The 13,367-nt window shown below is 41.7% G+C and overlaps 1 protein-coding gene across 1 annotated transcript in view; it reads right to left on the bottom strand.

Annotated features, from left to right (window-relative positions):
- LOC120318035 (dedicator of cytokinesis protein 4) overlaps positions 1-13,367 on the bottom strand; it is a 335,809-nt gene that overhangs the window by 192,896 nt on the left and 129,546 nt on the right. Inside the window, exons 15-20 of the mRNA XM_039365226.1 lie at positions 10,943-11,105; positions 2,797-2,903; positions 2,153-2,309; positions 740-837; positions 557-640; positions 369-469 (exon numbers count right to left, since the gene is read on the bottom strand). Coding sequence (XP_039221160.1) covers positions 369-469; positions 557-640; positions 740-837; positions 2,153-2,309; positions 2,797-2,903; positions 10,943-11,105 — 710 coding nt within the window. The remainder of the gene's footprint in view (positions 1-368; positions 470-556; positions 641-739; positions 838-2,152; positions 2,310-2,796; positions 2,904-10,942; positions 11,106-13,367) is intronic.

The raw sequence follows: 13,367 nt of genomic DNA, 5'->3' as shown, positions 1-13,367 counted from the left end.
TTAACAATCTTCTACCCATTGCTTCTTGTTGTGCCCTCAGATGCTTTGATGAATAAATCCACCACCTCTTCTCTGTTTGAATTTGGTTTAATATTAAGCATTTTCCAAACTCAGAAAACAGTTAAAGATACATACAGTATGAACTTAGATTTATAAAAAGCAAAATAATTATATGTCAGATGATTTAGTATTGATAACCAAATGTAATAGCTCAGATCAATTTTTACAACAAAGTACGATTAATTTAAAATATCAGTTTATCACACTTTGGTTTTAACCATGGAGACTGCAACACATTTGAACTAAAGTTGCTGACAAGTGCCAAACATCTGATTGCATCTATATTCAAAGCATTGAAACCTTTCTACCTGTAAGCAAGAGCTCCTGCAAAATGACTTTGAATGTAGGTATCCATAACTGGCCTAAAATGATGAAACTTGCTGTCCTGCAGCAAATTAATTATGTGAACCTATGAAAAAAAATGCATATTAGTTTATTTTAGCCAATTTCAAAAATCAAAACAAACACAATGAGTATGTAATAAAGTATGCCTTACCAAACAGTCAAATACTTGAGAGCCATACTTTTGAGAATTTTCATCTAAAATCCCAAATAAAGTGTCTAGTGTATCTTGGAGAAACTAGGTGAAGGAAAAGAAATTTAAGAACTATATCCTTTGAAAATGTTACTCTTATATTTTATCATGGTGAGAAAAATAAACAGTGCCAATTGTATTCACCTTCACTATTTCAGAACCATCAATTTCTTTCAGTTTTGAGAGGCAACCTGCAATTTTTTCTGGGTGAGCTCGCCATTTAAGAAGGTCAAGCATATCTCCTACAAAATAAAGTTTAGCAAAAATACAGTTATAAGCAAACAATTTACTGCAAGGGTGTCAAACTCACAATGTCACTTGATGTGTCATGACCTATCGCAACTTTTTTGCCATTGCCGGCAATGCGGTGGATGTGGTTTCGCTATGATGCATCCGGTCTGTGGGCCGGCAGTTTAACACCCGTGATTTATTGTATATACATTAATTTAAGAAATAGCCAAAAGAAAAAGATTATACTGTATATCTAAATTCCCTTAAGTCAAGCCCAAGTTTTAAGCTGCAAATATGTACATGCTATCCAAAAAATTATGGCACCTGAAATGTAACATTCATTTTATTCACTGTAATTCCCTAAGAATGTAATGCATTTTACTTCTGAGAGGAGAAATAGAATTGCACTGTTAAACATGAAACTGTATTTTTCTCCATTTATTTAAATCTGTGTCATGCATTATATTCAATGCCAAAATTTTAATAATAAAGTCCTCAGAAGTCCTCATATTTCTCACAATATTTTATCATTTTGGACAATAAACTGAAAAACCTTTAAGGGCATTTTTTAAAACCAGAAAGCATCGAATGGTAATTTTAAAAAATAATCCATAGATATGCTTCTTAAAAAATATTGTCACATTAAAACTGTTAAATTTTTAATCTGCTTCCAAACAGATCCACAGATAATTTATTCATCTATTGAACCAATCAATAGTTTATTACAGACGTCCCCAACCTTTTGGGCACTAGGGACCGGTTCCACGGAGAAAGGTTCTTCTGTGGACCGGAGAGTGATGGTTTTGTGTGCTGCCTGCATCCCATGGATGGGGCTTTGCTTGTTTGTGCAGACCGGTTTCTGCACGCAGTGGCCCGGTATCAGTTCACAGACTGGGGGTTGGGGACCCCTGGTTTATTAGGTATGTTTGGTATCAATATTGCTAATATTAAATTATAAAACATGTTTGTATTACTGTATTATGCCTGCGAATAAGCTTATCCATGAATAAGCCAACCATCAAATTTTTAACCAAAATATCAGATTCCACAAATGGACTTGTCCATGGTATAAACAGTAATACTTTCTTAGTACTTCTATTTCCCATATATACTTATACGTAAACACATCCGTGGTTAAGCAGACCCTCACTTTTTAAATGAAAATACATGAACTGGTTCAGTTTATCCACAGTTTAACCAAAATATCACTTATCTGATTTGGGGGTCTATTTTGGCACTTAAAATTCTTGGCTTATCCACAAGTATATACAGTATACTTATATTAATAAGCTCATCTACTATACTGTATTATGCATTATACTTTACCATTTTGTGTGAGTTTAGTTGAACACAGGAAAGATGTAATCCAGAAAGATTCTTTAGTAGATTTAATTGCTTGGTGGTTGTTTGCAAGGAGATGCCCTTTTGAAAAGGGAAATTTGAGGTAGCGACTAGAATCCTGAACGGTTATATTTTCTTCACACTGAGAGAACAATTAAATTTGCATTTTAACTCACTACATCTAATGAAATAAAGTGCAGCATAGAACTGTCATCTAAAGCCATTAGAAAAACGATCTACACTGCTAATCAACTGTCTTTTCTAATATTTTCTTCCTATGTACTTTCTAGGTAACTTCATTGTTTGCTATGCTTTTAGGATACTTACTGTAACTACTGATAATATTTGTTATATATATTTACTTCCCATGCTCTAAAATTTCCACATCCTTCATGTCCCAAGTTTGATATCTACAGAACAGATATTCACCTTTTTCCTCATGTGTGAGAGCAGATTGATGTATGCCCATGTACACATGTGTAATAGAAAGAACCAGCAACATAAGTTGGAAAGGATATGATGAAAGGATATGTTATATAATGACAAATCTAGCATTCTTCTGACAGTTGAATCAATCTAAGATTTTTTCTGAATAAGCTATGTTTTTTCTGACTTCTTTTTGAAAATACCTTATGCACAATGAGCTCATGAATGCCATCTGGCAAGGTCCTTCCATTTTCCTGCATCAGAGGGACGAAAGAAAAACCAAACAACTTCTTCTCTCCCTTCTCTTTTGCTGAAACACACATATATATTAAAAATATACCACATTCTAAGCTAGGAATGAAAGTTCATAAATGAAAATAACATAAAATTGCATACATATTTGCAACTAAAAGCCACAGTGCTATATAATCAATCAAATGTACAGATATATTAATCACACAATACAATTAAGAGATTGTCAGTTTGAGTTCCATTGACTTCAATTAAATTCAAGATTTCTACCATCAGCATGAGAACCCAATTGGTGTGGCCAGCTGGAGGACCTTGGGCCAGTCACTTTCTATCTCAGCCCTAGCAAGAAGAATGTGAGGGCAAATCAATTTTACAAATCTGGAAGGATACTTATCCAGATCACACAATTATACCTATAATTTAATGAATAGCGATAGCAACAGCACTTAGACTTATATACTGCTTCACAGTGCTTTACAGCCCTCTCTAAGTGGTTTACAGCAGGGCTTTTCAACCAGCGGTACGGGTACCACCTGTGATACATTGGCACCTGGCAGGTGGTATGCAACCATCCTAGAAAAGTGGTAGTGTGGGAGGGGAATGAGCTGAACCGGTGGCAGCACTGCACAAGCCTGAGCGAGAGACGGCTGGAGCTGCAGGGCTGTCAGGGCTCAGTGGAAGCGTCAGGATCAGCGACAGGCTCCAGCTGGAAAGCAGCACTGATCCTGGAGCTTCTGCTGAGCCAATCAGAAGAAGTGCCAATCAGCTGGAATGTTGCAGCATCTCCAGGGTCTTGTAATTTACATTCAGATGCTTGGCAACTGATTCGTATTTATGACGATCACAGTGTCCCAGGGTCATGTGAAGTGACCAAAACCTGCTCAACCACCCAGCAGACAAGGGGAATAAAAACCAAACACCCCCCACCCCACCTCCGCTGCCAATCCTCAACAGAAATGCTCTGTCAGAATCCAATCATATTTCATCTTTAATTATCAAATATAGAAACTCCCAATTCTGCCTTCTTTGGATTCTGCCATAAGAGGGAGAGAAGGGGGAGAACAAAGGGGCTTTATGGCCCTCACTTCCTTCAGTACACTTCAAAGAGCTGAATGCTGAATGTGTGTTTATTGTAACATCAAAGCGTTAGCACTAGAGGACCTTATCATAACAAAGCAGGGTATTTGCCTTTCATGTAGTTACCTGAAGTCTCCATCCAGACGGAAGAAAGAAGAAAGGGGGTGGAATTGTGATACTTGAAACTATCACTGGAAGGGGGGTTGATTGGGTGGGACTACTGGGGAACCCCTTAAAACCTTGAATGGGAGAGCTTGAACCCCAAGTCCTGTCTAGCATGCCTGCAACCATTTTCTCTTAATAAAGGATTCCTGTTGGAAGAATTATTCCAAGAGTTCTGTCTTCTTAAGATGCAAAGTGGGGTGGGTCCTTACATTAGACAGGACTTGCAAAATTAATCCACCTGGAAGGAAGACCCTTGCCGGGGGATTTTGCAAAAATTTACCATGTCAGACAATGGAGCAAGAGAGGGGGAAAACTCCCTGGAAAGAGAGCCGCTGACCCAGTTGGAACCTTGCCAGATGTTGGGATCCGAGAGGCCAGATTCCTCAGGAGAAGTGGTGGAGACACAGGACCACAAGCCTCGCTGGTCGATGGGCGTTGGAAAGAAAAGTGAGTGGGGAAAGGAATCAAGAAAGGTGACCCTGAGACGGGGGACCAAGCAACCAGAATGGAAGCAGGAGATGGAGAAATCCCTGCACGCAAGTGAAGAGGGAGGAAGCTGGGCACCGTACTCAGACTGGATCCTAGAGAAAGCTATTGACCTGATGAAGAGAACTCTCAGCTCCCTAGGAGAGGAGAATACTGAGCCCTACGGCCGCCCCAGTTCCTGGAGCCGCAAAGGGAGAGACACCGAGGGGGACATGGAACCTGCAACCCCAGGGACATCTACTGATCCAGGAGCCCCCACCCCCTACCAGACCACAGATGGCAATCTGGACGGAAGGCACTACCACCAACAATGGAGGCACCGATCCATTCCAAGACGTCCACCGTTGGAAGTGAAATTCAAAGGGGAGCCAACACGCTTGGGGTTTTTCCTAACCCAAGTCCTCAGCTACATGGAGGAATATGGGCAGGATATTCCCAGCGACAAAGCCCGCATCCGGATCGTGCAATCTGCCCTGGATGGACCAGCTGCGGATTGGGTAGTGAACTTGCATGACTCCAATGCCCCAGAACTCAGTAACTTCAACCGTTTCATGTCCTCTTTGAGAAGACGATTTGAAGACCCCCTGGCTGATCGCAAAGCCCGTGAAAGAATAACAACGATGAGGCAGGGCAAACGCCCAGTGGCTGAGTATACACAAGAATTCCGGGCCATTGCCAGCAAACTGAATTGGCCAGAAGACATCCTCCTTGGCCATTTCAAAGACGGACTAAACTATGATCTATATGATGCTTGCCTGCCCCGAGGGGACCCACATCGACTTCAGGAATGGTACGTCTTGGCAGAGGAAGCAGAGATCGACATATTGAAGAGGCACCGCCGAGGAAAACAATGGAGCCGCCCCCCGCCTAAGCTGACACACCAACCGGTGAAATCATCGGATACAGCCAAGAAGCAAATGGGATGTTTCAAGTGCGGAAGAGAAGGGCATCGAGCTGTAGAATGCCGCTCAAAGGCCCCCCAGCACAACCCAGACAGATCCCCAATCAACAAACCCGGAAAGTATTCAGCTAAGCCAAAAGAAACGGCCATGAGAATGATGGAAATTGCAGAAACCCCCACCTCTGCTCACCAAGGGGAAAGGACTCCAGCCTACACCACAGGGCCGGTGGATGCCTCAGATGACAGCTCGGAGGGCGAACCCCTGGTAAGTGGATGCATCACACCCATCTTCAAAACAGTGACTATATTAATCCCCCCCATGCCCGAAGCTGTGAAGGTGAAAGCCTTAATAGACTCTGGCTGCACCCGCTGCCTCATTAGCCCAACACTAGTGGGGAATCTGGGCATCCCATCCAGGAGACTGGAACAACCAATCTCATTTGGCCAGCTAGATGGATCCATAGCAGGGGGGGTGCCAGCTACCCTAGCCACTTTGCCAATACATCTCTCCCTGGGCAACCATGAAGAGGACTTAACGTTTGTGGTGACCCCAGGTATGGAATGCCCAATGATTCTAGGGATGGAATGGTTGAAAAAATGGAACCCCTGGGTAAATTGGAGGACGACAGAAATCAAATTCCCGAAGGGGGACCCTATGGACTTAAAACCCCAAGGGAGGCTACCAGAATCAAGAATAGAAAAAGCATCCATAGGAGAGGAAAAAAGATTAACAGAAATACCAGAGGAATATAGGGACCTTGCTGAAGTCTTCAGTGAGGAGAGGGCGAATGAGCTTCCCCCCCACCGACCCACAGACTGTACCATTGAATTCAAGCCTGGGGCAAAACTCCCGAAGCCCAGATTATACTCCATGAGCCCAAAGGAGAAGGAGGAAATGGAAAGATTTATAAAAAAAAACCTGGAGAGAGGTTTCATTGAGCCAGCCAAGCCTAAAGTGGCTGCCCCGGTCCTTTTTAGAGAGAAGAAGGATGGCTCTTTACGTTTATGCGTGGATTATAGGGCCCTGAATACAATCAGTGAAAGCAACCTATACCCGCTGCCCCTCATGAAAGACATGCTGTCACACCTATCGAAAGGGAAATTTTTTTCTAAACTAGACTTAAGGGAAGCTTACTATCGCGTGAGAATCAAGGAAGGGGACGAATGGAAGACTGCATTTAACTGCCCCATGGGGTGCTATCAATTCAAAGTCTTGCCATTTGGATTACAAGGGGGCCCTGCAGTCTTTATGCAATTAATCAATGACGTGCTAAGGGAGCACCTGTTTAAGGGGGTCCTTGTTTACTTGGACGACATTCTTATCTTTACTGAAACAAAAGAAGAACACGTCAAACTTGTCAGAGCGGTTTTAAAGAACCTGCGAGCCGCTCACCTATATGCCAAACTCTCAAAATGCGAATTCCACCAGGAAAGGATAGACTACCTAGGCTATCGCATATCCCCACAGGGCATTGAAATGGACCCAGAGAAGGTCAAAGCAGTACTAAATTGGGCACCACCCCGCACAAGAAAGCAACTACAAAGTTTCCTGGGCTTTGCAAACTTTTACCGCCAATTCATCCCCTCATTTGCCCAGATAGCCTTGCCCCTCACTAACTTACTAAAAACGAAGGGAGCATCCTCAGTAAAACCTAGCCAGCCACTAACATGGACAATGGAGTGCCAAGCAGCGTTTGAGAGACTAAAGAGACTTTTTTCTGCCGAACCAGTACTAAGGCACCCAGACATGGACAAGCCCTTCATAATACAGGCAGATGCAAGTGATGTGGCAGTGGGGGCTGTGCTATTACAAGAAAATGATGATGCAGTATTGCAACCCTGTGCATATACATCCAAGAAACTCACGGAAACAGAACAGCGCTGGCCCGTATGGGAGAAGGAGGCTTATGGGATACGTTGGGCATTACTCACGTGGCGACAGTTCCTGGAAGGCAACAAAATCCCCTTCCAGGTATGGACTGATCACAAAAATTTAGAAGCCCTGAAAACTTCCAGGAAACTCAATCCCAAACAAGCCCGCTGGTCCCAGCATTTTCACCAAGTCCAATTTAAGCTCAAACATTTACCAGGAAGAAAGAACTTCCTGGCAGATGCTCTATCTCGCATGCCCCAATATAACAGCGCACGAACCACAGACTCTAGACCAATAATGGCAGAGTCACAACTGGCAGCACCAGTAACCACAAGAACCCAAGCCAAAATAAAACCACAACTGGACAGCCAAACTGGGATTGAATTCAGAAAAAGCTTGGAAACAGATGAATGGTTCCAGAAAAACAAAAATGTGTGCACAATGAGAGACGGTTGCCTTGGGTAGGGGAAAAGTTATATATACCAACAACTCAAAGAGTAACTTTCATGCACCTTTGCCATGACACAAAATCAGCAGGGCATTTTGGATTTGTAAAAACTTTACATTTAATTAAACGGCAATTTTGGTGACCATCCATGAAAAAGGACATTGAAAGTTATATAGCCAGTTGTCCAAAATGTGCCACGGCAAAGAGGTTGCAAGGGAAAGTGCCAGGACTATTGCAAACAGTGGCAAGTCCCTCAGCCCCCTGGAGAGAAATAGCCATGGATTTTATAGTGGAATTGCCAGAAAGCAATGGGAATACTGTGGTCTGGACGGTCACGGACTTGTTTTCCAAACAGGTGCACTTTATCCCTTGCCAAAAGATTCCCACTGCAAAAGCCTTAGCAAAACTTTTCATCCAACACATTTACAGATTGCATGGGGCACCCCAACGCATCATCTCTGACAGGGGGGTGCAATTTACGTCTGCATTTTGGAAGGAATTTTTATCCCTCTTAGGAACCACTCAGGGACTGACATCTAGCCACCACCCTCAAGGAAATGGGGGGCTGAAAAAATGAACTCCGTACTTAAGCAATATTTAAGATGTTTTCTTAGTTTCCAGCAGACCGAGTGGGCGGACTTACTCCCTTTTGCAGAAGTTGCCTACAATAATGCAGTCCACTCCAGCACAGGTTACACTCCTTTTCAAATAGCCACCGGTCAAAGTTTCAACCCCATGCCAGAATTAACCCCAAACGAACCAACGATCCCCTCGCTGAAAGAATGGATGGAGAAATTACAAAACACCTGGCCAATAGTCAGAAAAGCACTAGATGAAGCTAGGCAGGCATATAAAACACAAGCCGATAAAAAAAGGGTTGAGCCTACACCATTCATTATAGGAGAAATGGTGTACTTATCTACAAAATACCTAAAGTCCCTACAGCCCTGTAAAAAACTTGGACCAAAATATATAGGACCTTTTCCAATTAAAAGGATCATAAATCCAGTAACAGTAGAATTAGAATTACCCAAAAATCTCAGGCAAATACACCAATTTTTCATTGCAGCTTGCTGAAAAGAGAGCATCAGTCACCTCTACGGCCAAAAATCCCCCCCCACCACCTCCAATCATGGTGGAGGGTGAACAACACTTCGAAATAAAGGAAGTCCTTGACTCTAGGAGATATCATGGAGCAACTCAGTACCTAGTTGCCTGGAAACACCTCCCTCCCTCACAAAATGAGTGGGTCCATAAACGTCATGTCAGAGCCCCGAAGCTATTGAAGAAGTTTCACACAGAGTATCCTAACAAGCCTAACTAAATTTTATACTTGTGTTTTCTTTCAGGTGGATCTCTCTTATTTTTTAAGAGGGGCCGGATGTCAGAATCCAATCATATTTCATCTTTAATTATCAAATATAGAAACTCCCAATTCTGCCTTCTTTGGATTCTGCCCTAAGAGGGAGAGAAGGGGGAGAACAAAGGGGCTTTATGGCCCTCACTTCCTTCAGTACACTTCAAAGAGCTGAATGCTGAATGTGTGTTTATTGTAACATCAAAGCGTTAGCACTAGAGGACCTTATCATAACAAAGCAGGGTATTTGCCTTTCATGTAGTTACCTGAAGTCTCCATCCAGATGGAAGAAAGAAGAAAGGGGGTGGAATTGTGATACTTGAAACTATCACTGGAAGGGGGGTTGATTGGGTGGGACTACTGGGGAACCCCTTAAAACCTTGAATGGAGAGCTTGAACCCCAAGTCCTGTCTAGCATGCCTGCAACCATTTTCTCTTAATAAAGGATTCCTGTTGGAAGAATTATTCCAAGAGTTCTGTCTTCTTAAGATGCAAAGTGGGGTGGGTCCTTACATGCTCACAACAATGAAAACCTTGGACAGGAGGAAGCGTGCCGCCAGGAGGGCAGGCAGGCAGGTGTCTTGCTCAGCTGTGGCTTGGGGGCACTTTTTCAGTGCCATTGTAACTTTGAACAGTCACTAAACGAACTGTTGTAAGTCGAGGACTACCTGTGCTTTATCACTTTTTTCCTTTTTTTTGCGGGGGTCATCAAGTTTTTAACACCTTGCTAGGCGACTGATGGTACTCGGATATTGCCATATCCTAAAAGTGGTACAATGGGTGAAAAGGTTGAAAAGCCTTGGTTTACAGAGTCAGTATACTGCCCCCAATAATATGGGTCCTCATTTTACCAACCTCCGAAGGATGGAAGGCTGAGTCAACCTTGAGCCAGTGAGAATCAACTGCCAAATTGCTGGCCACCAGCAGACAGCAAAATTAGCCTGCAATACTGCATTATAACAACTGTGCCACCATGGCCCATCTTGTTTCTACATGCATAAGACACACTGCTATTAAATTAAATATGTTAATATTTATATCCACAATCTTTTTCACTAAAAAGATATGTTGAAAGTATAATGGCCAACTAGAAATTTAGGTATTCAGTTCACTAAAATAATTAAATGGTCCTAGTAGCATAGGGGATTCTATACAAAACCTTGTGACTTTAGGAAATAAAAGAGATTGAAAAGGAAAAGAAAGGTAAATCCCCAACCATTCCCATTCACTAAAAATCAAAAGGATTTTTTTTAAATAAAAGAAGCCATGATTTTCTAACATTTTGCATCTTCCTTTTGGCAACTTTTTTCTCTTTTCTGAATTAAACTGGCAAGAGATTTTAATCCAATTTCAGTGACTCTTCCATTTCTCTTTCAATCTACAACCAGTTGTAAGTGTGAACAGGTTGCCAAGCATCCTTTATGTGACTGCCAGGAGATGCACAACATTTTACAACAGATAGAAGCACTCTTTCCAAGGCCATTGTAGCTTCCAACGGTCATTAAACAACCAGTTGTAAGTTTGGGACTATCTGTATATTTGCCTCTTGGATCATTAGTGTTTAAAAGCATAATTAATCTTCAATTACAGACGACCATACTATTTTACAGAATATTCTAATGCAAAGCTGCTGTTTTCAGTGCGTACTTGGTTTTTTTATTGTGATGCTTGTATGAGAGCCTTTCCTATACTAGCTCTCATTTATAAGGTAGCAACCAGCAAGTACAAAGATCATTTGAAAAAATGTAGATTGTAATTTCAAAGCACTACCACTTCTGAATAGGTCTTACTGGAACAGTGGCGGAATTCAAACCGAAGGTGTGCTCCCCTGAATTTATCCACTGGAATAGGTAGTTTCAGCAGTTCAGCCCACCTGGGACTGTTGTTATGATACAACACAAAAGAATGGAATTCAGAGGCTGGTGGCTCTCCAGAGCCGAAGGAGATAAAATCCTTAAAAAGAAAGCATTTTAAAAAACCAAATTACTTCAGTTGTACAATCAATGGTCAGTATCTTGAAAGATTTACAGTAAACAGAACAAAACATTTTGTTTTCCACAGACTTTTGGAAGGCACAAGCAGAGGCTAAGACAGAGAATGAGGTAAGTTTAATTTACATACCAGTAAGGGCAGGAAACATGTTTATTGCTCACTCAGTAAAAAAGCATGAAGGAAATGGTCCATGGTGTTATCTCATTCATCAACCTACTGTCCCCAATATTTCCTTTGGGCATTGACATGTATTATAACATTTTCAGTGTTTCTCATTTTTCTCATTTTACATTTATTTTGCCTTAATATTAGTCTGCAACTTTAGTATTAGATTTATTGCAAGTTATTGCATTGCTATATTTTATATGTATTTTTTATGCAAAGGAATTCTGTAAACATTTTATATCAGGTTTTCCAATTGTCATGGGGAAGCATATATATTCATTCATTCACTCATTCATTTGTTCAATCAATATACATAACCACCCATCTTACACACTCACTTTATGATGATTCTGGGTATTTCTCTGAAAATCACTATACCAAAATAAGTTTTTTTTTTTCATTTATTCAAAGTACCAATAAGGCAAACTCAAGAAACCAGCAAATCCTTTTGTGTGTGAGTGAGAGAAAGAGTAATTTGTCTAATATAATTCCTTCTCAACATTGTATCAAGGTTCTGTCTGATGATCCCAATGAAGTAAGAACATCTGAGACATTCCAATCTCTAATGCAAAACTTTATTGAGTACAGCATATTGGCACTGATGAGTAAAAAGCCAGCTCTTGTTAAACTGGCAACAGAACAGTAAATTAAAAGTATAGAAACTCCCCTTTCCCCTGACAGTGCAAGTCACATTCCCCAATTAAACATCAGACAATTGTTATGAGAGAAATCTTTTGTTACTTCATAAATAATCCAAATGGCCTTGATTCCCAGACTTCACAGCTCACAGCTGCAAATGCACATTCCATTCATCTCCCTTCCCCCCTGGGTCTGTTGGCAAGCTAAGAAACAACAATGGCTGAAGCAGAATAAAGTTTCTTTGAAGCTTAATAGGCTGGCTCCCTAGAAAATGGAAGGAACCTGAAAAACAATAAGCACACATTACTTCTCTTGTGGGGGTCCTGGTTTCTGGGGGTACTTATTATGGAATTTCTCTACTAATCAATCCGCCTTAATGTTAGGGGCTTTTTTCCATCTAGCCTCTGAGATTGGATAACCCTTCCACTGGATTAAGTACTGTAACTTCCCTTTGTGGATCCTAGAGTCTAGGATCCACTTTACTTCATAGTGTGTCTTGCTCCCACCATTATCAGACCAGGGGCTTCTCTCTCAACTGGCCTCATCCTAGAACCCTCAAATGGCTTCAGTAAGCTGCAGTCAAACACAGCTGTACCTTACCCAATATTTTGAGCAGTTTTAACTTTACTGTAACCGGATTGATGACTTTTACAATAGGAAAAGGCCCCCTTGTACTTTGGACTTAACTTTTTGCAAGATTGTCTCAACTTTAGATACTTTGTAGACAGATACATTTTATCTCCTACATGGAATGTCCCTTGGGGAGCTTGCTTTTTATCTGTGTGTTTCTTCTGGCTCTCTTTTGCTTTGGTTAAAACTTTCTTTACATTGCTCCAGACACTCTGAAATGAATTTACCCAACAGTTAAAGTGCCCGAGGAGGTAGGCTCCTGAGGGCATTCTGGCATAGGTGCAAATTCTAACCCCATGGCTACTTTGAAAGAGGTGAAACCTGTGCTACTGTGTACCACATTATTATATGCCACCTCAACAAACAGCAGGAGCCCTGTGCAGTTAGATTGCTGGTAATTTACACAACAATGCAGGTACTGTTCCACCTTTGCATTGGCTTGTTCTAAAGCCCCATTCGTACTCAGATAAAAAAACTGAATTAACCCCCTGGGATGACCCAATCATCCTTATAAACTCTGCCAGAACCTAGCAGTGAACTGGACCCCTCGGTCTGAAATGATGCGCTTGGGCACCTCATGCAGTAAGTAAATGTGCTGCAGAAACATCTTTGCTAGCTTCTGGGTGGAGGGGAGTCCAGGGCATGTGACAAAATGACCTTGCTTGGAGAACAGATCCACGACAATCCAAATCACGGTGTTCCCCCCACTCTCAGGTAGTTCCACAATGAAGTCCATGGCTATCTCCTCCCAGGTTCTGGTCAGATTGGCAACCTGCTGCAATAACACCC

The sequence above is a fragment of the Crotalus tigris genome, unplaced genomic scaffold (genome assembly GCF_016545835.1).
Source record: "Crotalus tigris isolate CLP2741 ecotype Arizona unplaced genomic scaffold, ASM1654583v1 scf7180000020000.429882, whole genome shotgun sequence".
NCBI classification, from domain to species: Eukaryota; Metazoa; Chordata; class Lepidosauria; order Squamata; family Viperidae; genus Crotalus; species Crotalus tigris.
This window is presented reverse-complemented; position numbering and strand designations above follow the sequence as displayed.